Below are 19,692 nucleotides of genomic sequence, written 5' to 3' on the forward strand. Positions count from 1 at the left end.
TAAACACGTCCGCCCTGAGCAATTTGGGTGATTGTAGCCATATGACTGGGGTTCACCATTTCTATGGATTCTACAGCTCAAAACATGAAGTTGTATTTAAACTACAGCTTCGGAACATCTGCCTTTTTACATCAGACAAGAAAGTATTCGAGAGTCAGTATGAGTTTTTGGAAGGAGAGTGGGAGTTTTTAAATGCAATCATCTAATACAACACATATCAACAGAACTCAAGAGGAAAAAAATCGTAATATTTTGGTATTGATCAACATATTGCTGAACTATGGCTCTGAATGTGCGTGCACAGGTAATGCTGCCTCACAGGGCTGTGTGGCTGCCAACTGTTATCACTTAAGTAATGTTAACAGCTTAACAGTCATAAACCCCTAAGCCTCAACGATGAGTGGTTTATATAAGAAACATGTGTTGCTAATCACTCGGAACACCTGGAAACAATTCTGCAGTTTTCCACACTGGCTTTGATACAAGGCCCTTATGTTTCCAAAGTAAATTTGAAATTAATTCTGAGGGCTGTAATATGAGCTGCCTGTTGTGTTATTTCACTGTTTCATTAGAACCTTTGTTTCCCACACATTAAAGTTCGTACCTGGTCCGAGATGGAATGTTACATGAACTGATTTTCAACACATTCTTGTCATTTTATGTAGATAATGGTTCCTTCACCATTTACGAGGAGAAATATCTTATTCAAAGCATTAACCCCTGTGTCCTGCTTTTGATCAGGATAATTTCTGTCAAGTGCAGGTGTTTTGTTAGAGTTGCCTGTGACTCAGTTTTACTGTAATATTAGTAAAATGATCCTGCAGTGCTGAGAGTGGGCAGGCAAAATTTTACTGCTACTTGTGTGACTCTGCAATGACCCAAAACAAGCTTCCCCTCTCTGAGTGGAACTCTACACACTAGTCCTTTCATTACTTGTGTAATATTGAATATTGCAAAAAAAAAATCATTATTGTATGATCTTTCTTTTGAAATTTAAAGGTATCACCCAATAGAACACTCAAGCTCTTTTAATGCCATGTTAAAAGGTCAGCTTTATACCAGTTCAAGATCTATTGTACTTGATGAATTATGCAAATAATGAGCAGGTGATAGACAAGTCTGAAATGCTGCAAGTTTGGAACTTGGCAATGCACATCTCGTTTTAGCAGTACACATCAATGCAAAGCTCTAACTTGGCTGTACTACTGATGGCAAAGCTAGCAGCGTTTGCCACACCGTTCTGGTGATAGGCACAGGAATTCTGGGAGACATGCTCTGTTGCAAATGACTCAAAATTTCACTGAGCCATTCTGTGCTCTCCAGAACTTTGTAACTACATTTTCTGGCCTCAACTTTAGAATAGCTAACACTGAAAAGAACTTGGGCTATTAATATGCAAATAATTTTGTTACAACATTTCATACCTGGTGTTTCCAGGAGACAGGAGAATCTGGAGTCACTTTGCAATTAAGTAAAAGGTTTGGGCCAGTGAGGACACTACTACTGTAAATCATTTATTTTTAAAAAGGCCATGGGTCGGGGATTTGACCTTTTAAACTGTTCAGACTTTTTAACATTGTTTTCTATAAAAATGTGTATACATTTATGAACTTTTAAAATGAATATCATTCATTTAGCTTTTAAAAATGATGTAAACTTGTATGCATAAATATATATATAAAATAATTCCACCTTAATCTTATGTTCAAATTACTCTAACATGAATCAGTTTTGACACATACTGCAGCAGTTCAATTTTGAAGTTTCTTTGGGCATTCCTTCTATTTACTGCACCTTGAGCTCTGCCATTTTCACCTGCATTAATAATTTCTGCGGAGCCAGAATGAAGCAAATTCAGTGAGAGAATCCTCACTCCTTGTGGAGTTTCACATGTACTAACAACTTAGGTAAGTTTCCAAGTTACTTAGATGTCACCTGTAAGTGGCATTAATACTTATTTGAACACAAACTCCAGGCCATAGAGTATAACTTCAGCATAAAAGAAATAGATGAATGCCTATGTTTGAAGTGGGATCTTTGAGGGAGATTACGCTGGTATGCATCTGGACAGTTGGAAGACTGGCAAGGAATCAATGATGACTTGCACCATAACTATATAATTTTTTTGGTTTATATTCAGACCCCAGTTTTTGGCTTCACTCATTGTTCCTTACTTTCATCACTCGCAAACTGGAGAGAAATGTGCAGATTTATAGGTTAACACATCAGAGAGAATCTTTGATGCTTTCTGATGGTTTGAAAAGAACTGAATGAGTCTTGTGCATGTTCAAGTCAGTAATAACATTAGTCTCGTGAGGCTCTAAAGTCGATTAAGGTCACTGAAATAAACTTTGCATTTTAGAAGAATGTGTCAATTCTATATATACTTGCCCCATTAAGCAGAGAGCATTTTTCAAAGGCTGTTAAGTGTTAGCAATTAGAGGTTTCCACTTCTCTTGCAAACCAAAATCAGGGAAGCACTTCAATTGTGAATGTTCAATAGACATAGCACAGAAATGTTAGATAGCTTTCTACAGTTACACTTCTTATTTGTTGAAGCTCCCTTCCTGTTGAGGTATTTCAGTTTGGAAACAAAAAAAGCCATGAACTTTAATTCAACAATCTGATTTGACAACAATGTGCATTTCTAAAGGTCTTTAATTTTTTTCTTACTATTTTTTAAGATTCATTCATGGGATGATGTGGGTGTCACTGGCCGTCCCAAATTGCCCAGAGGGAAGTGAAGAGCTAACCACATTGCTGTTGGTCCGGAGCCACATGTAGGCAAGACCAGGAAAGGACGGCAGATTTCCTTCCTGAAAAGGGCACGAGTAAGCAGGATGAGTTTTTACATCAATTGAGATGATTGCCACTAGACTAGCTTTTTAATTCTAGATTTTTAAAATTAAATTTGAATTCCACCATCTGCCGTGGTGGGATACAAACCCTGCCCCCCAGAACGTTAGTTGAGTGCTTGATTATTAGCCTAGCAACGTTACCAGCGCACCACCACCTCCACAAGAAGTATCTCAAAACACTTTACAACACTATAAGGCAAAAGTTGATATGGAGCTGAACTGGGAGAGAGTAGGAGCTTTTGAGTTATTCATGCAGCTCAGAAAGCCGTTACAGTTTGACACTGAGGCTAAGAATTCATTCAACAGCTTGAGCTGATAGTGCGAATGAATACAATGACATCAGGAGTGAATCTCTCAGGGCACAGCGTGGTGATGGCCTGATTCTGATGTCCACTGTCACAACTGGAGCAGTTTCTCATGTTCCAATTTTGGAACAAGTGGCCACATCTTCCCAGCCTATCCTTGATCGGTTGCAGACTGACCCGATTTTCTATGTTAGACTATTACCCGGACCCTCACTTGGATCAGTTACCAGGTTGTAGACGGCAATATGTGCAGTCAACTGGTGGCAAATCACTGATTTCGATTGTATTGTCACGTGTACTCAAGTATAGAAATAAAGGAGTACAGTGAAAAGTGCACAAAGTCACCATCCTCCAGCGCAATCTCAGTACACAAAAGACAGAATTAAAAACAGTAGTAAAAATAAAAGAAAGGGCCAAAAGAAAAGGAAACATCCATATCATTCCCCCCAACTCCTCCATGAATCCTCAGCTCCAGGAAAACAAAACCACAAACAAAATCCCTCACTCTACGAACACTCAGGTGCCCTGTGTCCCCGCACATCAGCAGAACCAGAATGCCTCCACTGTCAGGTCAAGACCCAGCCATGGTGTGCAGCCACCACTGCTACTGTGTCACCATTTGCTGGAGATCACATTGCTGGTGGCAAGGTGACATCGCCATGAGTCTGCGCTGGGCCAGTCTTGGCATTGCAGCGGCTGCTGGAGGAGCGGGTCCTGAATTGGGCTCAAACCCGACACACTGAAGCAGCCTGTGCCTCTTTTGGCTTACGTTGCTGCCGTTTCCGCGGACCGCCATTTCAGCAAAGAAATCTGCTGCTGCCAACCCCTCGGGAAAGGGGCTGCTCCCGCTGCTGCCCACAATCCAGGAAAGGGACCCATGCCACTGACAAAGGTAGAAAGGAAAAATAGAAAAAAAAAGGAATGTCTAAGAAAAAAAAAAGCAGAAGTAAAAGAAAGCAAGAGAGTAACAAAAGACGGGGTCCAGACCCGAAACGTCAGCTTTCCTGCTCCTCTGATGCTGCTTGGCCTGCTGTGTTGATCCAGCTCCACACCTTCTTATCTCAGGTGAAAGCAGAAAGGCCCCAGGCTTGAACACTGCTACTCCACTGACCTGACAGGGTTGGGGCAGTTGTTAGTAGAGTGTGGACTATGTCCCTACCAACACATGGGTTGTTCGTTCTTTTAAGTTCCTGTGACAATTGGAGTGCTTCTCCTGCCATTAGCTGGCAGTGTCTTTGAGAAGGATCCTTCACTGTGGACTTCAGGAGATTCAGTATGTGCTGGTGAAGGAACATACACAGCTATGCTGGTCTAAACATCTCCAATATCCTCCTGACTTGTGGGAGTTGCATATTTACCATGTCCGTTTAGCAGTTCCTCAGCTAGCTTCAGCAACCCAAAAACTTAGATACAGAGATAGTAGGAACTGCAGATGCTGGAGAATCTGAGACAACAAGGTGTGGAGCTGGATGAACACAGCAGGCCAAGCAGCAGCAGAGGAGCAGAAAAGCTGACGTTTCGTGCCTAGACTCTTCTTCAGAAATGGGGGAGAAATAAACAGGGAGAGAGGGGGAGGCGGATAGAAGATGGATAGAGGAGAAGATAGGTGGAGAGGAGACAGGCAGGTTGAAGAGGTGAGGATGGAGCCAGTCAAGGTGAGTGTAGGTGGGGAGGTAGGGAGGAGATAACTCAGTCCAAGGAGGACGGACAGGTCAAGGGGGTGGGATGAGGTCAGTAGGTAGGAAATGGGGGTGGGGTCGGATTGCAGATGGCAGAAGTGTTGGAGAAAATCTGACACCACGACCAAACACATTTTTCCCTCCCCACCCTTATCTGCTTTCCAGAGAGTCCACTCTCCCTGTGACTCCTTCGTCCGCTCCATACTCCTCCAACCACACCACAGCTGGCACTTTTCCCTGCGAACGCAGGAAGTGCTACACCTGCCCCTACACCTCCCCCCTCACTCCCATCCCAGGCTCCAAGAAGACTTTCCACATCCAGCAGATGTTCACCTGCACATCTGCCAATGTGGTATATTGTATCCATTGTACCCGGTGTGGCCTCCTCTACATCGGGGAAACCAAGCGGAGGCTTGGGGCCGCTTTGCAGAACACCTATGCTCGGTTCGCACTAAACAACTGCACCTCCCAGTCACAAACCATTTCAACGTCCCCCCAATTCCTCAAGAAACACGTCCATCCTAGGCCTCCTGCAGTGCCACAACGATGCTACCCAAAGGTTTGCAGGAACAGCAACTCACATTCTGTTTGGGAACCCTGCAGCCCAATGATATCACAATGTGGATTTCACAAACTTCAAAATCTCCCCTCCCCCCACCGCATCCCAAAACCAGCCCAGCTCGGCCCCGCCTCCCTAACCTGTCCTTCCTCCCACTGATCCCCTCCTCCGACCTCAAGCCCCACCCCCATCTCCTACCCACCAACATCATCCCGCCCCCTTGACCTGTCCATCCTCCCTACCTCCCCAACTACACACACCTTTACTGGATCCAGCCCCACCTCTTCAACCTGCCTGTCTCCTCTCCACCTATCTTCTCCTCTATTCATCTTCTATCCGCCTCCCCCTCTCTCCCTATTTATTACAGAAACCCCTTCCCCTCCTCCATTTCTGGAGGAGGGTCTAGGCCCGAAACGTCAGCTTTCCTGCTCCTCTGATGCTGCTTGGCCTGTTCACCTAGGTCTATACATTGTTAACTTAGTTACAGAGGTGAGTTTCAGGGAACTTAAACGAGGAGAGATGGGTAGAAATTGAAATGTTTTGGCGAGAGGTTGATGTTTAATTCCTCAATGGCGGACGTAATGGTGTTGGTCTTCAACCAAGATGTCGGCAGCAGGGTAGGAAATTTTTGGGCTCCTGGCCCATCTGCTTATTACCAGGCCTGCCATATTCTCCTCCTTTTTGCTTTTTCTTAATTTTTTTTTCTAACAAGTTCATCTTGCCTTCTTTTGGTGGCTACAGGTGAGGATGGAGGTTCCAGGAGGCTGCAGCAGCAGAGAATGTGGTGTGGATCCAGTCATTTCTTGTGGTTGCATCTGCGTAGGTCCTTTGACTGGGCTGCTTTGGCAGCAGCTGAAGACAAAGTGCATTCAGGATTCCAATGACCCATGTTTTCCTTGAGGCTTCTGTAGTGCCTTTACACTGACAAAGGATCGTCTGGTTCAGCCAGGCAGCCAAAGTTCTATACAACACAGCGTGGAGCTGGATGAACACAGCAGGCCAAGCAGCAGGAGAGGAGCAGGAAAGGTGACGTTTTGGGTCGGAACTCTTCAGAAATGGGGAGGGGGTAGGGAGCTGGGGAACAAACAGAGTGAGGAGGGGTGGGACTGGGGAAGGTAGGTGGGATGGTGATAGGTGGATGCAGGTAGGAAATGCCTCTGGATAAGAAATAAGCAGCAGACTTTTGGTTGAGCCAGTGTTTACGAAAGGTGGAGAATGGGATACTGGCTAGGAGAGAAGTGTAAGCATCAATTTTGAATATAAGAAAAGCATGAATCAGTATTTATTAAGAAAATAAATTCAGGCTGGGATGTAGCTGGGAGACATTCCTTGCTTCCAGTTTAGTTTAATTATAAGTAGTGACGGTTCTAATTGAAGTCCCCACTTTTTGATAGTAACCTAGAGCACTAAATCAAAAAAATGCTACATCATGATTAAACCTAGAAAATGCAACTTTTTGCTGCCAGTATGATTCCTGGAAAACTGAGAAAAACAATTCTTTGCACTTGCCTTTTTGGCATAAAGACTTTACATAACTGAATGCAATATACCAGATTAGTGTCAGGCCAGAGAGGCCCATGTGAAACAGCACCAGCATCTCCTCCTTGATGTGGATTTAGTATTCTGTCTGTGCGATGGCCAAGTCATGCTCATTTTTCTGATGCTAATAAAGTTTCCAAGTCAACAGAACTTTTGCAATATTAGCATTCACTAATCCAGCTAGGTGAAACATCATAGCTATTATTACTAGTTCTAAACACAGTGCGAGTACCGATAAAAGTGAATTAGAGAATGAGAAAAGGCCTTTTAGTTTATTAAACCCATTTACTCCAAAGACCAGGTACAATCTGTCACATCACAGGCACTATCCAAGTATTCAAGCTTCTAAACAACCTTGGAATTTAAAAACAAATCTAAATTTATCACCTCCAAAAGATGATCAAACAAAAGTTCAGCAATCTTAATTTGATCATACAGCCAAGCTCAAAAGTTTAGTTCAACTCATTTATATTTTACTCATCATGCAGTGATAGTCCTGGAAGAAGAACAATAATAATCATCATTTGTTGAATTTGATCATGATCTGTTCTTAAACTTCATTTTTTTTTAAGTAGGTAGTGGTAAGATCCTTTTTAGAAGCTATTCACATAACATCACGATTACATTGGAAAACCTGTTCTATGCGTTAGCAAATATGTGGATTTAAATACTAATCTTTCACTAGACTTGTTCACTTTCAATCCTGTAACGTATGAAATACAGCAGCCAATTTGTGCAAGCAAGCTCCCACAACAATGTAATGATGACCAGATAATCTGTTTTAGTGATACTGAATGAGGGATAAGTATTTGCCAAGACAATGGGCACAATTTTTCTGCTCTTCCAGGACACAGTGCTGCAAGATCTTTTGTGTACATCTGAGGAGCATTTTAACTCACCCAAAGATGGATGTCAATTCACCAACCCTTCAATTATTACATCGGCACATTGGCCTGGATTTTTGTGCTGGAGTCTTGGGAGTGGGACTCAGAGGCAAGAATGTGTGTTGCTGAGTCACAGTTGACCATATTAGGCTAAAGGCATGTTTTCCTTCTGTTCCTAAAAGTGTGCCACACCTTGGGGTGAAGTTCTATAGCTTCTATAGCCTTCCCCCTGCTTGATCATGCAATAGTTACTGTGGCAGCCTGATGCTGAAAGTCAGCAGGATATTTCAGGATGGGTTGGATGGAGGGGGACATGGAGATAAAGAAAAGTGTAGAAAAGGCACAACACAATAGACATGGCTGACATCGATCTGACATAGACAATAATTTTTACTTCATCAACTGGTCTGGGCTTTGAACGACACAAATGCTGACATGCAGTAAGTGACGGGGATTATACCAGTCTTGACATTTCTTTTTCTCCCATTTAAGATGAAGATGCTCTAATTTAGTGATGTGGAAAGACATCCAGCTGATCACCTGATAAATGCAGTCTAGTTAAGCTATAACAGGACAGAGTTCCATGGTTTAAAGTTTACATAATTCACCCTTACAAAATGTCAGCCCAACCTGTTATCCTTGTTTAATTAACTTCACTTGAGTTACACTCCCTCCTCAATTTCTTTTATTGATCAAAACATAAACACTCTGCATTGGAGGCTCTTGTGTCACAGTGGTAATGTCCCAATACCTGGACCAAGTGATTCAAATCCCAACTGCCCCAGAATTCTGTTACTACACTTCTAAGCACATTGCTTAAGAATAACTACACTTTTACTGGAGTTCTCCATTTATTTGTTTTGCTTCAGCTTTTGTGATCTATTTGTCCAGTATCAAGTTTACTATTCTTCCTATTCGCTTTTCCCTCCCTCTTTACAAAAGCTGTACCATTTGGGGAATAGTGGTGTGGACATAAAATAACTCACTGGCGGCAATTTTTTTGTTCTGTTAGTGATTAGGTTGTAAAGAAAGCCTGCTGGAACTAAACTCAGAGCAGAACTTCAGTAGTGCCCAAGTAACTAAATAACTTCAATGATTCTTTCCAAATTTCTGTCTTGCACAAGCCAAAGGGAATGTTTTTGGTGTAATGACACAAATAATTTGCTAATTGTTTGCAAAAGGAAGAAAAGGAACTTTCAAGGAAATCAAAGGGACACAAACAAAGTGACTGTAATATTAGCTTATTAAATGTTGCAGAGCATCAACCAAGGCACTAGACATCCAAGGCACATGTTTCATATTAATGGGTTTCTTTGAAGTAGTTGATGGATTCCATGAAGTAACTGGTACTGCACCTCAATCTGGGGGTCACTGTTTAGTGATCTGAAGCAAATATTTGATACAGTCACAACCTTAAACCTGCCACAGCTCTGGAAGAAACAAACAGATTAAGATAATGGAAGTACAAGTTGGAAACTGGGTTCTTGTGGCACGATGGTAGTGTCCCTACCTCCGATTCAGAAGGCCCTGTTCAACTTTCACATGCTTCAGTGATGTGTATTACCACCTCTGGACAGTTTGATTAAAACATATCTAACAAGTTGAAGATTGCGCTCAATCAAGTTGTCCCCTTGCACCAGTTTCATGATCATTTTGCATGTTACAGATACATTTTACAATGATTTGCAGAGCAGACTTGAGGGATCACATAGACTATTCCTACTCTTATTTCTTATGATTGACATCCCAAATTTACTTAGATACAAATGGGCATAGACCTTTTTTTGAAATACAGTATTCTGATTTTGTCACGATAGTTACCTTGGTACCAGTCAGTTCTTGGGACAGCTCTTGTAACCTTTCTTGCTGCTGTTCCAGAAGCTCCTGCACTGTGGTCAGATTTGTCTGTAGTTGTGTCACTATGCAAGAAAAGAAATTAAACATTTTTTCATTTGTATTAATTATAGTTCTCTCACTAACTGCTACACTATGCTTTTGCATCACCAAACAAGTATTCTTCTTGCATCAGCTACAACAACGGTTTAGAAGATACAACATTCGTCTTCCTCACTCTACACATTTGGGATTAAGATTTCCAGCCTATTTTTATTTTCACATATATCCCAGCAGAGATTAAATATTGATAAGGGAATTCAGCAAATTATACTACATTAACTTCACAGTAACAAAGCTGAACTACTAAAAGTTAACTACATTAACAAAGTATATAACAGGTGGACTTTTTCTGTACACCCTTCTATGACATAAGTCAGTGGGTAACCACTGAATTCAAATGCAACCAGTAACCAGTATTCCCTTGAACTCAAACATTAAGGCATGATTTGAAAATATTAGATTTCCTCTCTCATTATTTTACAACAATTGACAGTGGTAAAAGTTTAAGGTAATTATTTTTAATGTAAAGCACCATAAGAAATGAAATTAGAAAACATTTTAAACTAGAAACATAAAGACTAATATCACAGGACTAATATCATTATTCCTGATTATTTACGAATTTTAAGTGATAAAAATAGTTGACCAAAACCTATGAAGAACTGGATAACTGGTTATGACAGAATTTGACACAGCAAGGTGACAACAGTAACATGCAGAAGTCAAATTGACAATGATGCAATTGTGTGACGGTGAAATGATGACTAGAAAAAATGGTTTGAGGAATAATCATATTCCTTCCTTCCATTTAAAAAGACATAACTAACCAATTTTCAGAAATTCCTATATTTTGTCTTAATAAAATTGGATGAAGTTTTCTGTCTGTTCAATGTTTCTTTAAAGGAGTGGTACTGACAAGATGGTCACTAATGTACAAATTAAAAAGGGATTAAAAAGGGCACTGATCTTAGAACTTGCACCTAAAACCACTACACTCATAGCCCAGATTGGGATTTTGTTCCATACCTTAGGCTTTTCAAATACATTGCATAACATGACAAGTAATTTTGATCCAAATTTTATAAAACATTTGCCAAATACAACGCGTATCTAATCACTCAGATTTGATCCATATCTACTAAATTAATTGTAACGCTAACTTATTCAAATAAAGCTGCTGTCAGCCACATTTTTCAATTAATATTCTGCAAGATGCACTACAGAAAAATATCCTGCATAAGCTGTACAAAATATGGAATATTTTTAGAAGCTGATAAAACTGATTTTCTTTTATTGCCTTTAATTTTAGAAACGTTTTAAATTCATGAAAGGACTGGACGGCACAGCAGATTAAAATCTGTCCTCATCATTTATGGGCCTGCTTTAAATCCAATTCAGACAAATAGGATACATATCTCTCCAACAGCTGCTTAAGGCCTTTGTGAAAGGAGCTTCTCAGGCAAGTTCCTAGTTGATAAGGGATCTTAACATGAGACTACACATTATTCGTCACTAACTGACACTAATTGGGCAATATCACTCAATGACCATTAAACGAGCATGAACAGAACCACGCTCATTCAACTAAGTGGCAATTCTTCAAAAATGTTTTGCAATAAATTCAGTGTATACATAAATCCTATAAAATAAATAACAAGTGAATTATTTTAAGTCAGCTGTAGGATATTTAAGCCAAACTTTGCCCTTGATTTCTCTTTTACCTTGTAATGTATGCAGTCATGTTAATGATGGTGTAATCTAGATTAATGCACACAAGGTGTCCTGCAGTGAAAGGCTATGGATTATCTAGATTAAGATATTGCAGAGTGTTTTATGTAAAGCTTTGTTCATAAAACGGGATTAATGAAATTTGATGCATGTTGGGGGATATGTTAAGATCTGGAGCTGGCAATATCCTCATTTGAGGAGGCTACAGGACAGCAAAATGATATGGTATCCAGAGAAGAATGTTTAAATCAGAATTACTTGCTCAAGACCTGCAGTGACATATGTCCTTTATGTCATAAAACACTCAAAATACTTCATTGTAGCACAGACACGAAGGGCTGAGTGGTCTGCTCCTGTGCTGTATCATTTGATGATGTTTGAAATGGTGAATTCCAATGTAAAGGAGGAGAAACAGCCACTGCAGTTTATGTAATACCCTTACTGTTTAATATTCCCAGATATCAGGCAGTGGAAGGATGGTGAGAAACAAAGAGATGGGTTTTGAGGAAACTTTTGACGGGTTGCAGGGTGAAGCAAGGTGAAGAGGTTAGGAAGAGAGAGTTCTAGAATGTGACCCCTCAATACTAAATACAGTGGAGTAGATTTCTCCTGAAGATCTGGAAACAGTGCTTCTACACCATGTTTATTCTTCCCTGAGTAATTAATTTACGCATTCTGGAGAGAATCAGCTTTTGGTTTTTATAGATCACTAATGTCAGAATCTCAAGGCCCACATGGAAGATAAAGTCACCATCATCCTAAGTCACTGACCACCACTGTTTGTGGAAATACCTCTTTATGCGTGTATTTAAAAAGTGCCTGGTTAAAAAAAATTTTGATTTATTGTTGTCACATGTACCTTAGTTTTGTTTTGTGAGTAGGAGAGGCAGAACGTAACATACAAGGATATACAGTGCTTAGAGTGAAGCTTACAGCTGCACAGGAAGTGTGCAGAGCAAGATCGACAATTATTTGAAGTCAGAGATATTCTTTCAGGAGCTGAATAACAGCAGGGAAGAAGCTGTTCTTGAACCTGTATGTGCGTGTATGGGTTCAAGCTTCTGTATCTTATGCCTGACAGAAGAGCTTGTAAGAGAGTATTAAACGGCTTTAATTCAGTGAAGGAAACCCCTGATAATTGGGCTATGTAAGTATAATACAAGATCTGACTGACTTTGTTTGGCAATGCCATGTTGACTAGCACCAACAGCATGAAACAAAAAGTGAAGCAGTCATTATGAGATATTATCACAAGCCTCTGGAGAAGTCAGCTCACATACTGGAATGCATCAAACGTAAAATCCTTAAAAAGTACACAGCGGACATAAAAAGTTCAAGTTATTTGAACGGTTCCTTGTGGGGTAAGTGAGGGTATAGAATGAAAAAGTAAATTTCCCCTGCTCACTTGAATCACAGCTACTCTTGTAAACTTGATTTGCCACATGCCATAAAGATGGGAACCAGCTTGGTGGAAATGAAATACATAACGATTAGAGAAACAAAACCAGTTGACTTCAAAGCAAATAAACCTGAATATTATTTGGCAAAGCTCAGTATTATTTGTGTTCTCCATAATCCCCAAGATAGTCTTTTGCTTAGCAGTTTAAATTAAAAAAAAACCTACAGACATTGAAAAATTAACCTATCTTGGTTAGATACAGAAAACAAATATAGCAATGACAAACTTCACTTGGAACCAAATGCAGACTGAGTGGATCTCTTGGCAATAGGATAAATAGAATTACACATACCACTGGGAGGGTAATAAATGAAGAATGCATTGTTTTAAATGCACTTGAGAAAATTACACCATCAAGAAACTCAATGTAAAACAAAAGCATCATAATATTATACATAAACTACACAAACTATATATGAAGTGAACTGCATAACAAAATGGTGGATTGAGGTGGATGGTCAAAAATGTAATTAGAATCCCTACCATGTGGAAACAGGCCCTTCAGCCCAACAAGTCCACACCGAACCTCAGTGCATCCCACCCAGACAGATACCCCCTTAAACTCACCTAACCTACACATCCTGAACACTACGGGCCATTTCCCATGGCCAATCTACCTAACCTGCACATCTTTGGACTGTGGGAGGAAACCGGAGGAAACCCGCACAGACACGGGGAGAATGTGCAAACTCCACACAGACAGACACCCAAGGCCGGAATCGAACCTGGGTCTCTGGTGCTGTGAGGCAACGGTGCTAAGCACTGTGCCACCGTGCCGCCCTAATGTTCTCACTTTAATTTAAAACAATAACCTGTCAAAATAAAGCAGCAACCATAGGACTTATTTGACCAGGACAGAGATTTTCGCTACCAGTAAAATCATCCAATTACTTCAACTCTTGAGCGACATTGACAAACGAACAGAGCAAATAATTTAAATAATTAAGAACCAGCCCCGTTTTGAATGAATGCTAAACTCAGCAGTACCAGTACCTACACCTCATTTCCATCCTTTGCCTTCCTTCGGACTCATGATGTTTAAAAATGAGCTATGTTAATGGAAACTGCTTTGCTTTTGCTGTCTAGTCCCAAACTTTCAGGTAAGCTTTAATTGGTCAGTGCATTGCGTGTAGGAGTAGGGAAGTCATGTTGCGACTGTACAGGACATTGGTTCGGCCACTCAGGCCACAGTCGCCTGAGGGTGGAATCGAACCTGGGTCCCTATGAACCACCATGTTGTTCTTGAAGACAGGGAACAAATTCCCTTCTTATATGCCCAAACATAGTCGGCAGGAATCGAACCTTCACAGGGACAGCTCCCTGGATTTCAAGTTCATCACCTTAACGACTCGGCCACAACTACTTACTTTGCTCTTGTCAAGAGCGTGCTTATGGATGCTACTATATTGGAACAGTTAATGAGTGATTTATTATTTTGTTAAGTATTTCAAATGTTATAGTTAAGACAATTCTTTATTATTATTTTGTTTGCATTTTAACTATAGTGTAGAAATAAATTGTGTTTTGTTTCAAGCCTGATAGTTTGACCAATTGAACTGCATCCAAAACACACCTGGTATTTTCCATTAAAGCAATAAAAGGAAGACATACATTTTGGCTGTCATAGAATGCTGACCAATTATACACTTTATATGTTCAACACATAAACACACATATTCCCAAGTCATCAAAATTTGCACGGTTAAAACTCCAATTTGAAGCAGAATAGCTTCAATCTTTGTTGTTCGGCAGCTTTGTGATTGGAATTTTTTCCTCAATAATGATGGATTTTTCCATTCATCATTGGCAACTAATATTTCATAACAGAGTTGTTAACATTTTGTTTCTCCTTTAGGCTCATATCTTCCTTTACAGGATCAACATGTTGTAAGGGTCAATGGAAATTTCCACTGTCACTGATGCACAAAGTATGCCTTTCAATTAGCATCAACTTTGCACACAAGAAAGTGCAATCCTGAAATATATTTGGAGACTGGGATACATAAACTGTCCACATTTCCAACAGTACAATGTTACAAAGCTTAAATGCTGTCCATAACCTCACAAATTTCACAGACGGTTTAGAGGAAATCACTGAAATTTAAAACTGTCTGTCTATTTTGTCTTCTGACTGGGTACCTCTCCCCCAGACAGCAACTCATGCTGGGACATTGTTCTAGATACTGGATACCGTTCACACCCCATGTGAACCTCGATAATAAATGTTGATAATGATTTTAATTGCCACTGTGCTTTTACCAGCATGCAAATCATATTTATAGATTAACCCTTTCTAAAATTTTGCTCTTTGCCAGCAAGGTGGTCACCCATGGCAAGCAATACCATCTAAGATAGAATGTAAGTTGAGACTGGTTTTCAAACCAAGTTTTTAACTATGGTTTGAAAAGTGAATACATAAAGTAGATGTAACACAATAATCGTTGGTCAAATTCTCCTTTCCCTAGTTCTGGGGAACCCTATTTTACAAGATGTGCCCACATTATCATGTTACATGGTTGCACATGGTTTTCTGGCAGTTTGTCACACCCATCAAGTCACCTGAAGCAAGACAGCATGAGGAAGGGAGAACAATCCACTTCGGGAGGCAGAAACGTGGAACATGCCATTCAGTGCTGCTCCCAAACATCTGGCTGTCAAAAAAAATGAGGGAACTATTTCCCAACCCAATCTATCAGCCAGGGACAAGTGATGGAAAAAGGGGAGAGTCTAAATAGAAGGTAAATAGAAGAACAGGTGGCAGTAGGGATGTCATAGCAGAAGTTACAAAAGTATAAGAAACTACTAAAAAAAATTAAAATACAGGCTGAAATATATTAAATACAGGCTAAATATTTCTTGGTAAATTAGTTGAATGTTTCAGTAACTAAAGCTTCATTGCAATCACTCAATAAATCCTGTTAATAAAGACATATGTTAAGAGTTGATTTTGTGGTCTATATCATTAAAACCTATTTGAATTCTGTATTCATCTTGCTGTGGTAATTAAGTCATTAATCACAAATACATGAAGAGAGTGCTGCCACTATTTTTGTTTTCAAGAGGAATCCGCTGATTTGAGATGACGGGAGGTCGCTTATGAAGCTTGGACCACATTTAATAATTTTTTTTGAAGTTCGAGAGATTACATCCGTGTTTAAAGACGGAGGCACACATGAAAATATAGATCTCAGCATGCGACAATTTGATGACAATTACCAATTTGCCCACAGCTTGCTAAAATCCAGATGGTTGGCAAAACAGACAGCGTAGCACTTCATGGATTAAAACAAAAATATGGTCTATTTCATTCTTTGAACATAATTGAATCGCCCACAATTGAGCAGCCAGCCATACCGTCAGCCACCTACACTCAAAGTTCTGGACAGCTCCTTCTCCAAGTCTCATTCTAACTTCACCCCACTCAATTCTTCCCTATCTCCACTTTTAAGGCTCTCCATAAAACCTCCATGGCATGGAGATCTCAGCTACGTCTCCTAAAGCATAAGATAACAAAGTGTGGAGCTGGATGAACACAGCAGGCCAAGAAGCATCTTAGGAGCATAAAAGCTGACGTTTCGGGCCTAGACCCTTCATCAGAGAGGGGGATGGCGAGAGGGTTCTGGAATAAATAGGGAGAGAGGGGGAGGCAGACCGAAGATGGCGAGAAAAGAAGACAGCTGGATTCTCTCCATCTTTGGTCCGCCTCCCCCTCTCTCCCTATTTATTCCAGAACCCTCTCCCCATCCCCCTCTCTGATGAAGGGTCTAGGCCTGAAACGTCAGCTTTTGTGCTCCTGAGATGCTGCTTGGCCTGCTGTGTTCATCCAGCTCCACACTTTGTTATCTTGGATTCTCCAGCATCTGCAGTTCCCATTATCTCTACTAAAGCATACTTCGCTGACTAGATGTCAATTTTTGTCTGATAGCATGACTGTGATCTGCCAAGGGTCATTTTCCTTGATGATGCGTCTTGGATGAATGCAAGTTGTTGTTGTTGCTGTTGCATGAACAAGAGAAAGGAACACGTGGGAACACTTCGGAAAGAAACTGTTCTAGCCATTGTAATAACCTCAAATGTATTTGAAAAGACATTTACCATATGACTACACTGAAAGTAGTCCCACTATTTGGAGTCATACAGCAACTGTTAATATAAAATCCTTCACTGCCAACTGCGCTCACAAAAACAAGGAGGAAAGTTTTTGCCCATTAAAGAGATGTTCCTTTGCAGGTTGGCTTACTGATGACAATGATAATTGTGCTCATTCTAACCCCTGCTTTTTCAATTCTCCTCTCTACTTTCAAGGTGTTAAACTTAAGATGAACTCTCACCTACAAAAGAAGCACACAAAAAGCTTTCATGAAAAATAAAACATCTCTGCAAAGCATGGTATATCCGGAGATCACTGAAATCTGTTCACAGGCATTTCAAAATAAAAACTGTCTGTTATGGAAATATTTATATTTTAAAACAAATCACTTTAAGCTGATCATTTACATTATATATTCATCTGGATCAGAAAACTGGAAAAAAGATAAATTGGCCACTTTTCTGTTAATTACCATTATCAAAACAGTACAATTAAAAAAGGTTAAATATTTAATTAAATACATTGGTTTTGCGTGGGATCATTATTCCCAAATGATAGCATTCACAATCTGTACTCAACCAAATTAATACTGTTATTTTAAAATGCTTATTTTAGCTCATCAGAAAACGGAGACTCTTGAACAGTTTGGCTACAAACAGATTTATTGCACAAACCTCAATATTTAACAAAGGTCACACTGTAATTGAAGATGTATGATATTTATATTAACATAATTTATTTTAGAGTTTGGATTTTGCATGTTGGTTTTCATCTGTGTATTTAGGGGTTTAATGATTAACTTGTCAGTATCATTATTTTTTAAAAACCAGTAGGAGTGTGTGCTCCTGGAGTGCTGATGAAAATTTCTTTGCATTGGGAGAGGTTTTCACGCAGACAGTGTAAACATTGAAAAGCATTAGTGTACTTTCGGTTAAAAGGATCAGGAGTTGATTGTTTTGTTTGTTCATGAGAATATGCAATGTTTGGAAAGCTTTTGGTTTCAATTTGCAGACGTCCTGGTTGAAGGTGAAATTAGATGTTAAAACACGGTTCTCCCGGAGCAAGGAATAAATTCAGGGAAGTTAGAAATGGGTTATCTCAGTCTAAGGGGTTTAGTTGGAAAGTTAAGAGACAAGAAATGGTTAGTTAGGACCCCGAAGGAGATATTTGAAGTTGAAAAGGTTAAAGATCAGTTGTGTAGTACGGAAGGAAGAGGCTATCAAATTCTATCAAGAAATGAAAGCAGCAGTTAGGTTAAACATATAGATGTAATACAGAAGGGAATTTTCTCTGGTATGAGCGTACTGTAAAGGGATGCTGTGGGCATAGATGAAATATATTTTTACCGTGTTTTGAAATCTTTCAAGTTGTGATATACATTAAAGAATTTGTTTATCCATTTTATTTTTTTTGCATAAGAAACTTCGGTTTTATTTTTAAAACAAGATCTGCAGCATTGTGTGCTTTTGGTTCAGTGCAAGACCATTCTCATTAAATAAAAAAAATCTAACAAGCTAGTTTTCAGTCAAGGAACTGACTTGCCCAGTAATAACAACAACCGAGATCAAAACAATATCAATTTCAAGTGTGACAAATATTACAAAGATGCTTTACATTTATTATTGAACATTGCAGAAATTTACGTTTTTTCAAGTTTTGTGGACATATATGTGATATTTTCAAAACAGGTCATTGAAAATTTGTTGAGGACACTGGAGATGTTATTTTATTAAAGTTTCCTAGAAATCTGATGTCTCTGATGTCTGATGGCAATTGGGTTTTTTTGCTCTGGATCTGTCTGCGGCTGGTTTTGAACAGTAACTGGCTTGGAGGGGTTCTTGTTTTATCAAGATATTTTGGAAGAAAATCTGCTAACAATAAGCTGAGTTGGAGGAAAAATTGCTATCAACAAGTTGTCCAGCAGATCTTCCTCATTCTGAAAAGAAAACCTTCTATATCAGGTTCAGGGTGGGACCTAGCAGTTCATTTGAAAGAACAATTCAAGGTCATAGCAAGTTTCTATTTGTGAGTAAGCTGTGTCAACAGGACTTTGGACAGAACTGTATGATTAGTGGCATGATCTTCTTTGCCAGAAAATCAAAACAACAGACTCCAGAACATTCTACACTTTACCCTTTTGCCCTTTAAAAAAAATTCATTAGTCGAAGTATTTGCTTTCAGAATGCTTCTGCTGAGAGAAGTGTTTGCTTTCTCTTTTCCTGAAGAGAGAATGCATGTCTGTGTGTTTTCTGGAGATATTTATAAGGATAAACATTTATACTTCTCCATTACTAACAGTACATATTAGTTATTGCACCTTTAGTGAATGAGTTTTGATTGATAGGAACCCCATAATTCTGTGTTTTTTTAGGGAACTTCATTGATGCATCTTTCTGTTTAAACCCTGATACAAATAAGGTATTTAAAGGGAGGCAATGGCCTAGTTGCATTATCGCCGGACTGTTAATCCAGAGACCTGGATAACATTCTGGGGACCAAGGGTTCAGATCCCACCACAGCAAATGGTGGAATTTGAATTCAATAAAATATCTCGAACTAATAATCTAGTGGTGACTGGGAATCCACTGTCAATTGTTGGAAAAACCCATCTGGTTCACTAATGTCCTCTAGGGGAGGAAACTGCCATCTTTGCCTGGTCTGGCCAACATGTGACTCCAGACCCAGAGCAATGTGG

At 39.7% G+C, this 19,692-nt stretch overlaps 1 protein-coding gene across 1 annotated transcript in view; it reads right to left on the minus strand.

Moving 5' to 3' along the window:
* pex14 (peroxisomal biogenesis factor 14) overlaps positions 1-19,692 on the minus strand; it is a 245,068-nt gene that overhangs the window by 14,057 nt on the left and 211,319 nt on the right. Inside the window, exon 7 of the mRNA XM_048561444.2 lies at positions 9,646-9,743. Within this exon, the coding sequence (XP_048417401.1) occupies positions 9,646-9,743 (98 nt within the window). The remainder of the gene's footprint in view (positions 1-9,645; positions 9,744-19,692) is intronic.

This window comes from Stegostoma tigrinum, chromosome 28 (genome assembly GCF_030684315.1).
Source record: "Stegostoma tigrinum isolate sSteTig4 chromosome 28, sSteTig4.hap1, whole genome shotgun sequence".
NCBI classification, from domain to species: domain Eukaryota; kingdom Metazoa; phylum Chordata; class Chondrichthyes; order Orectolobiformes; family Stegostomatidae; genus Stegostoma; species Stegostoma tigrinum.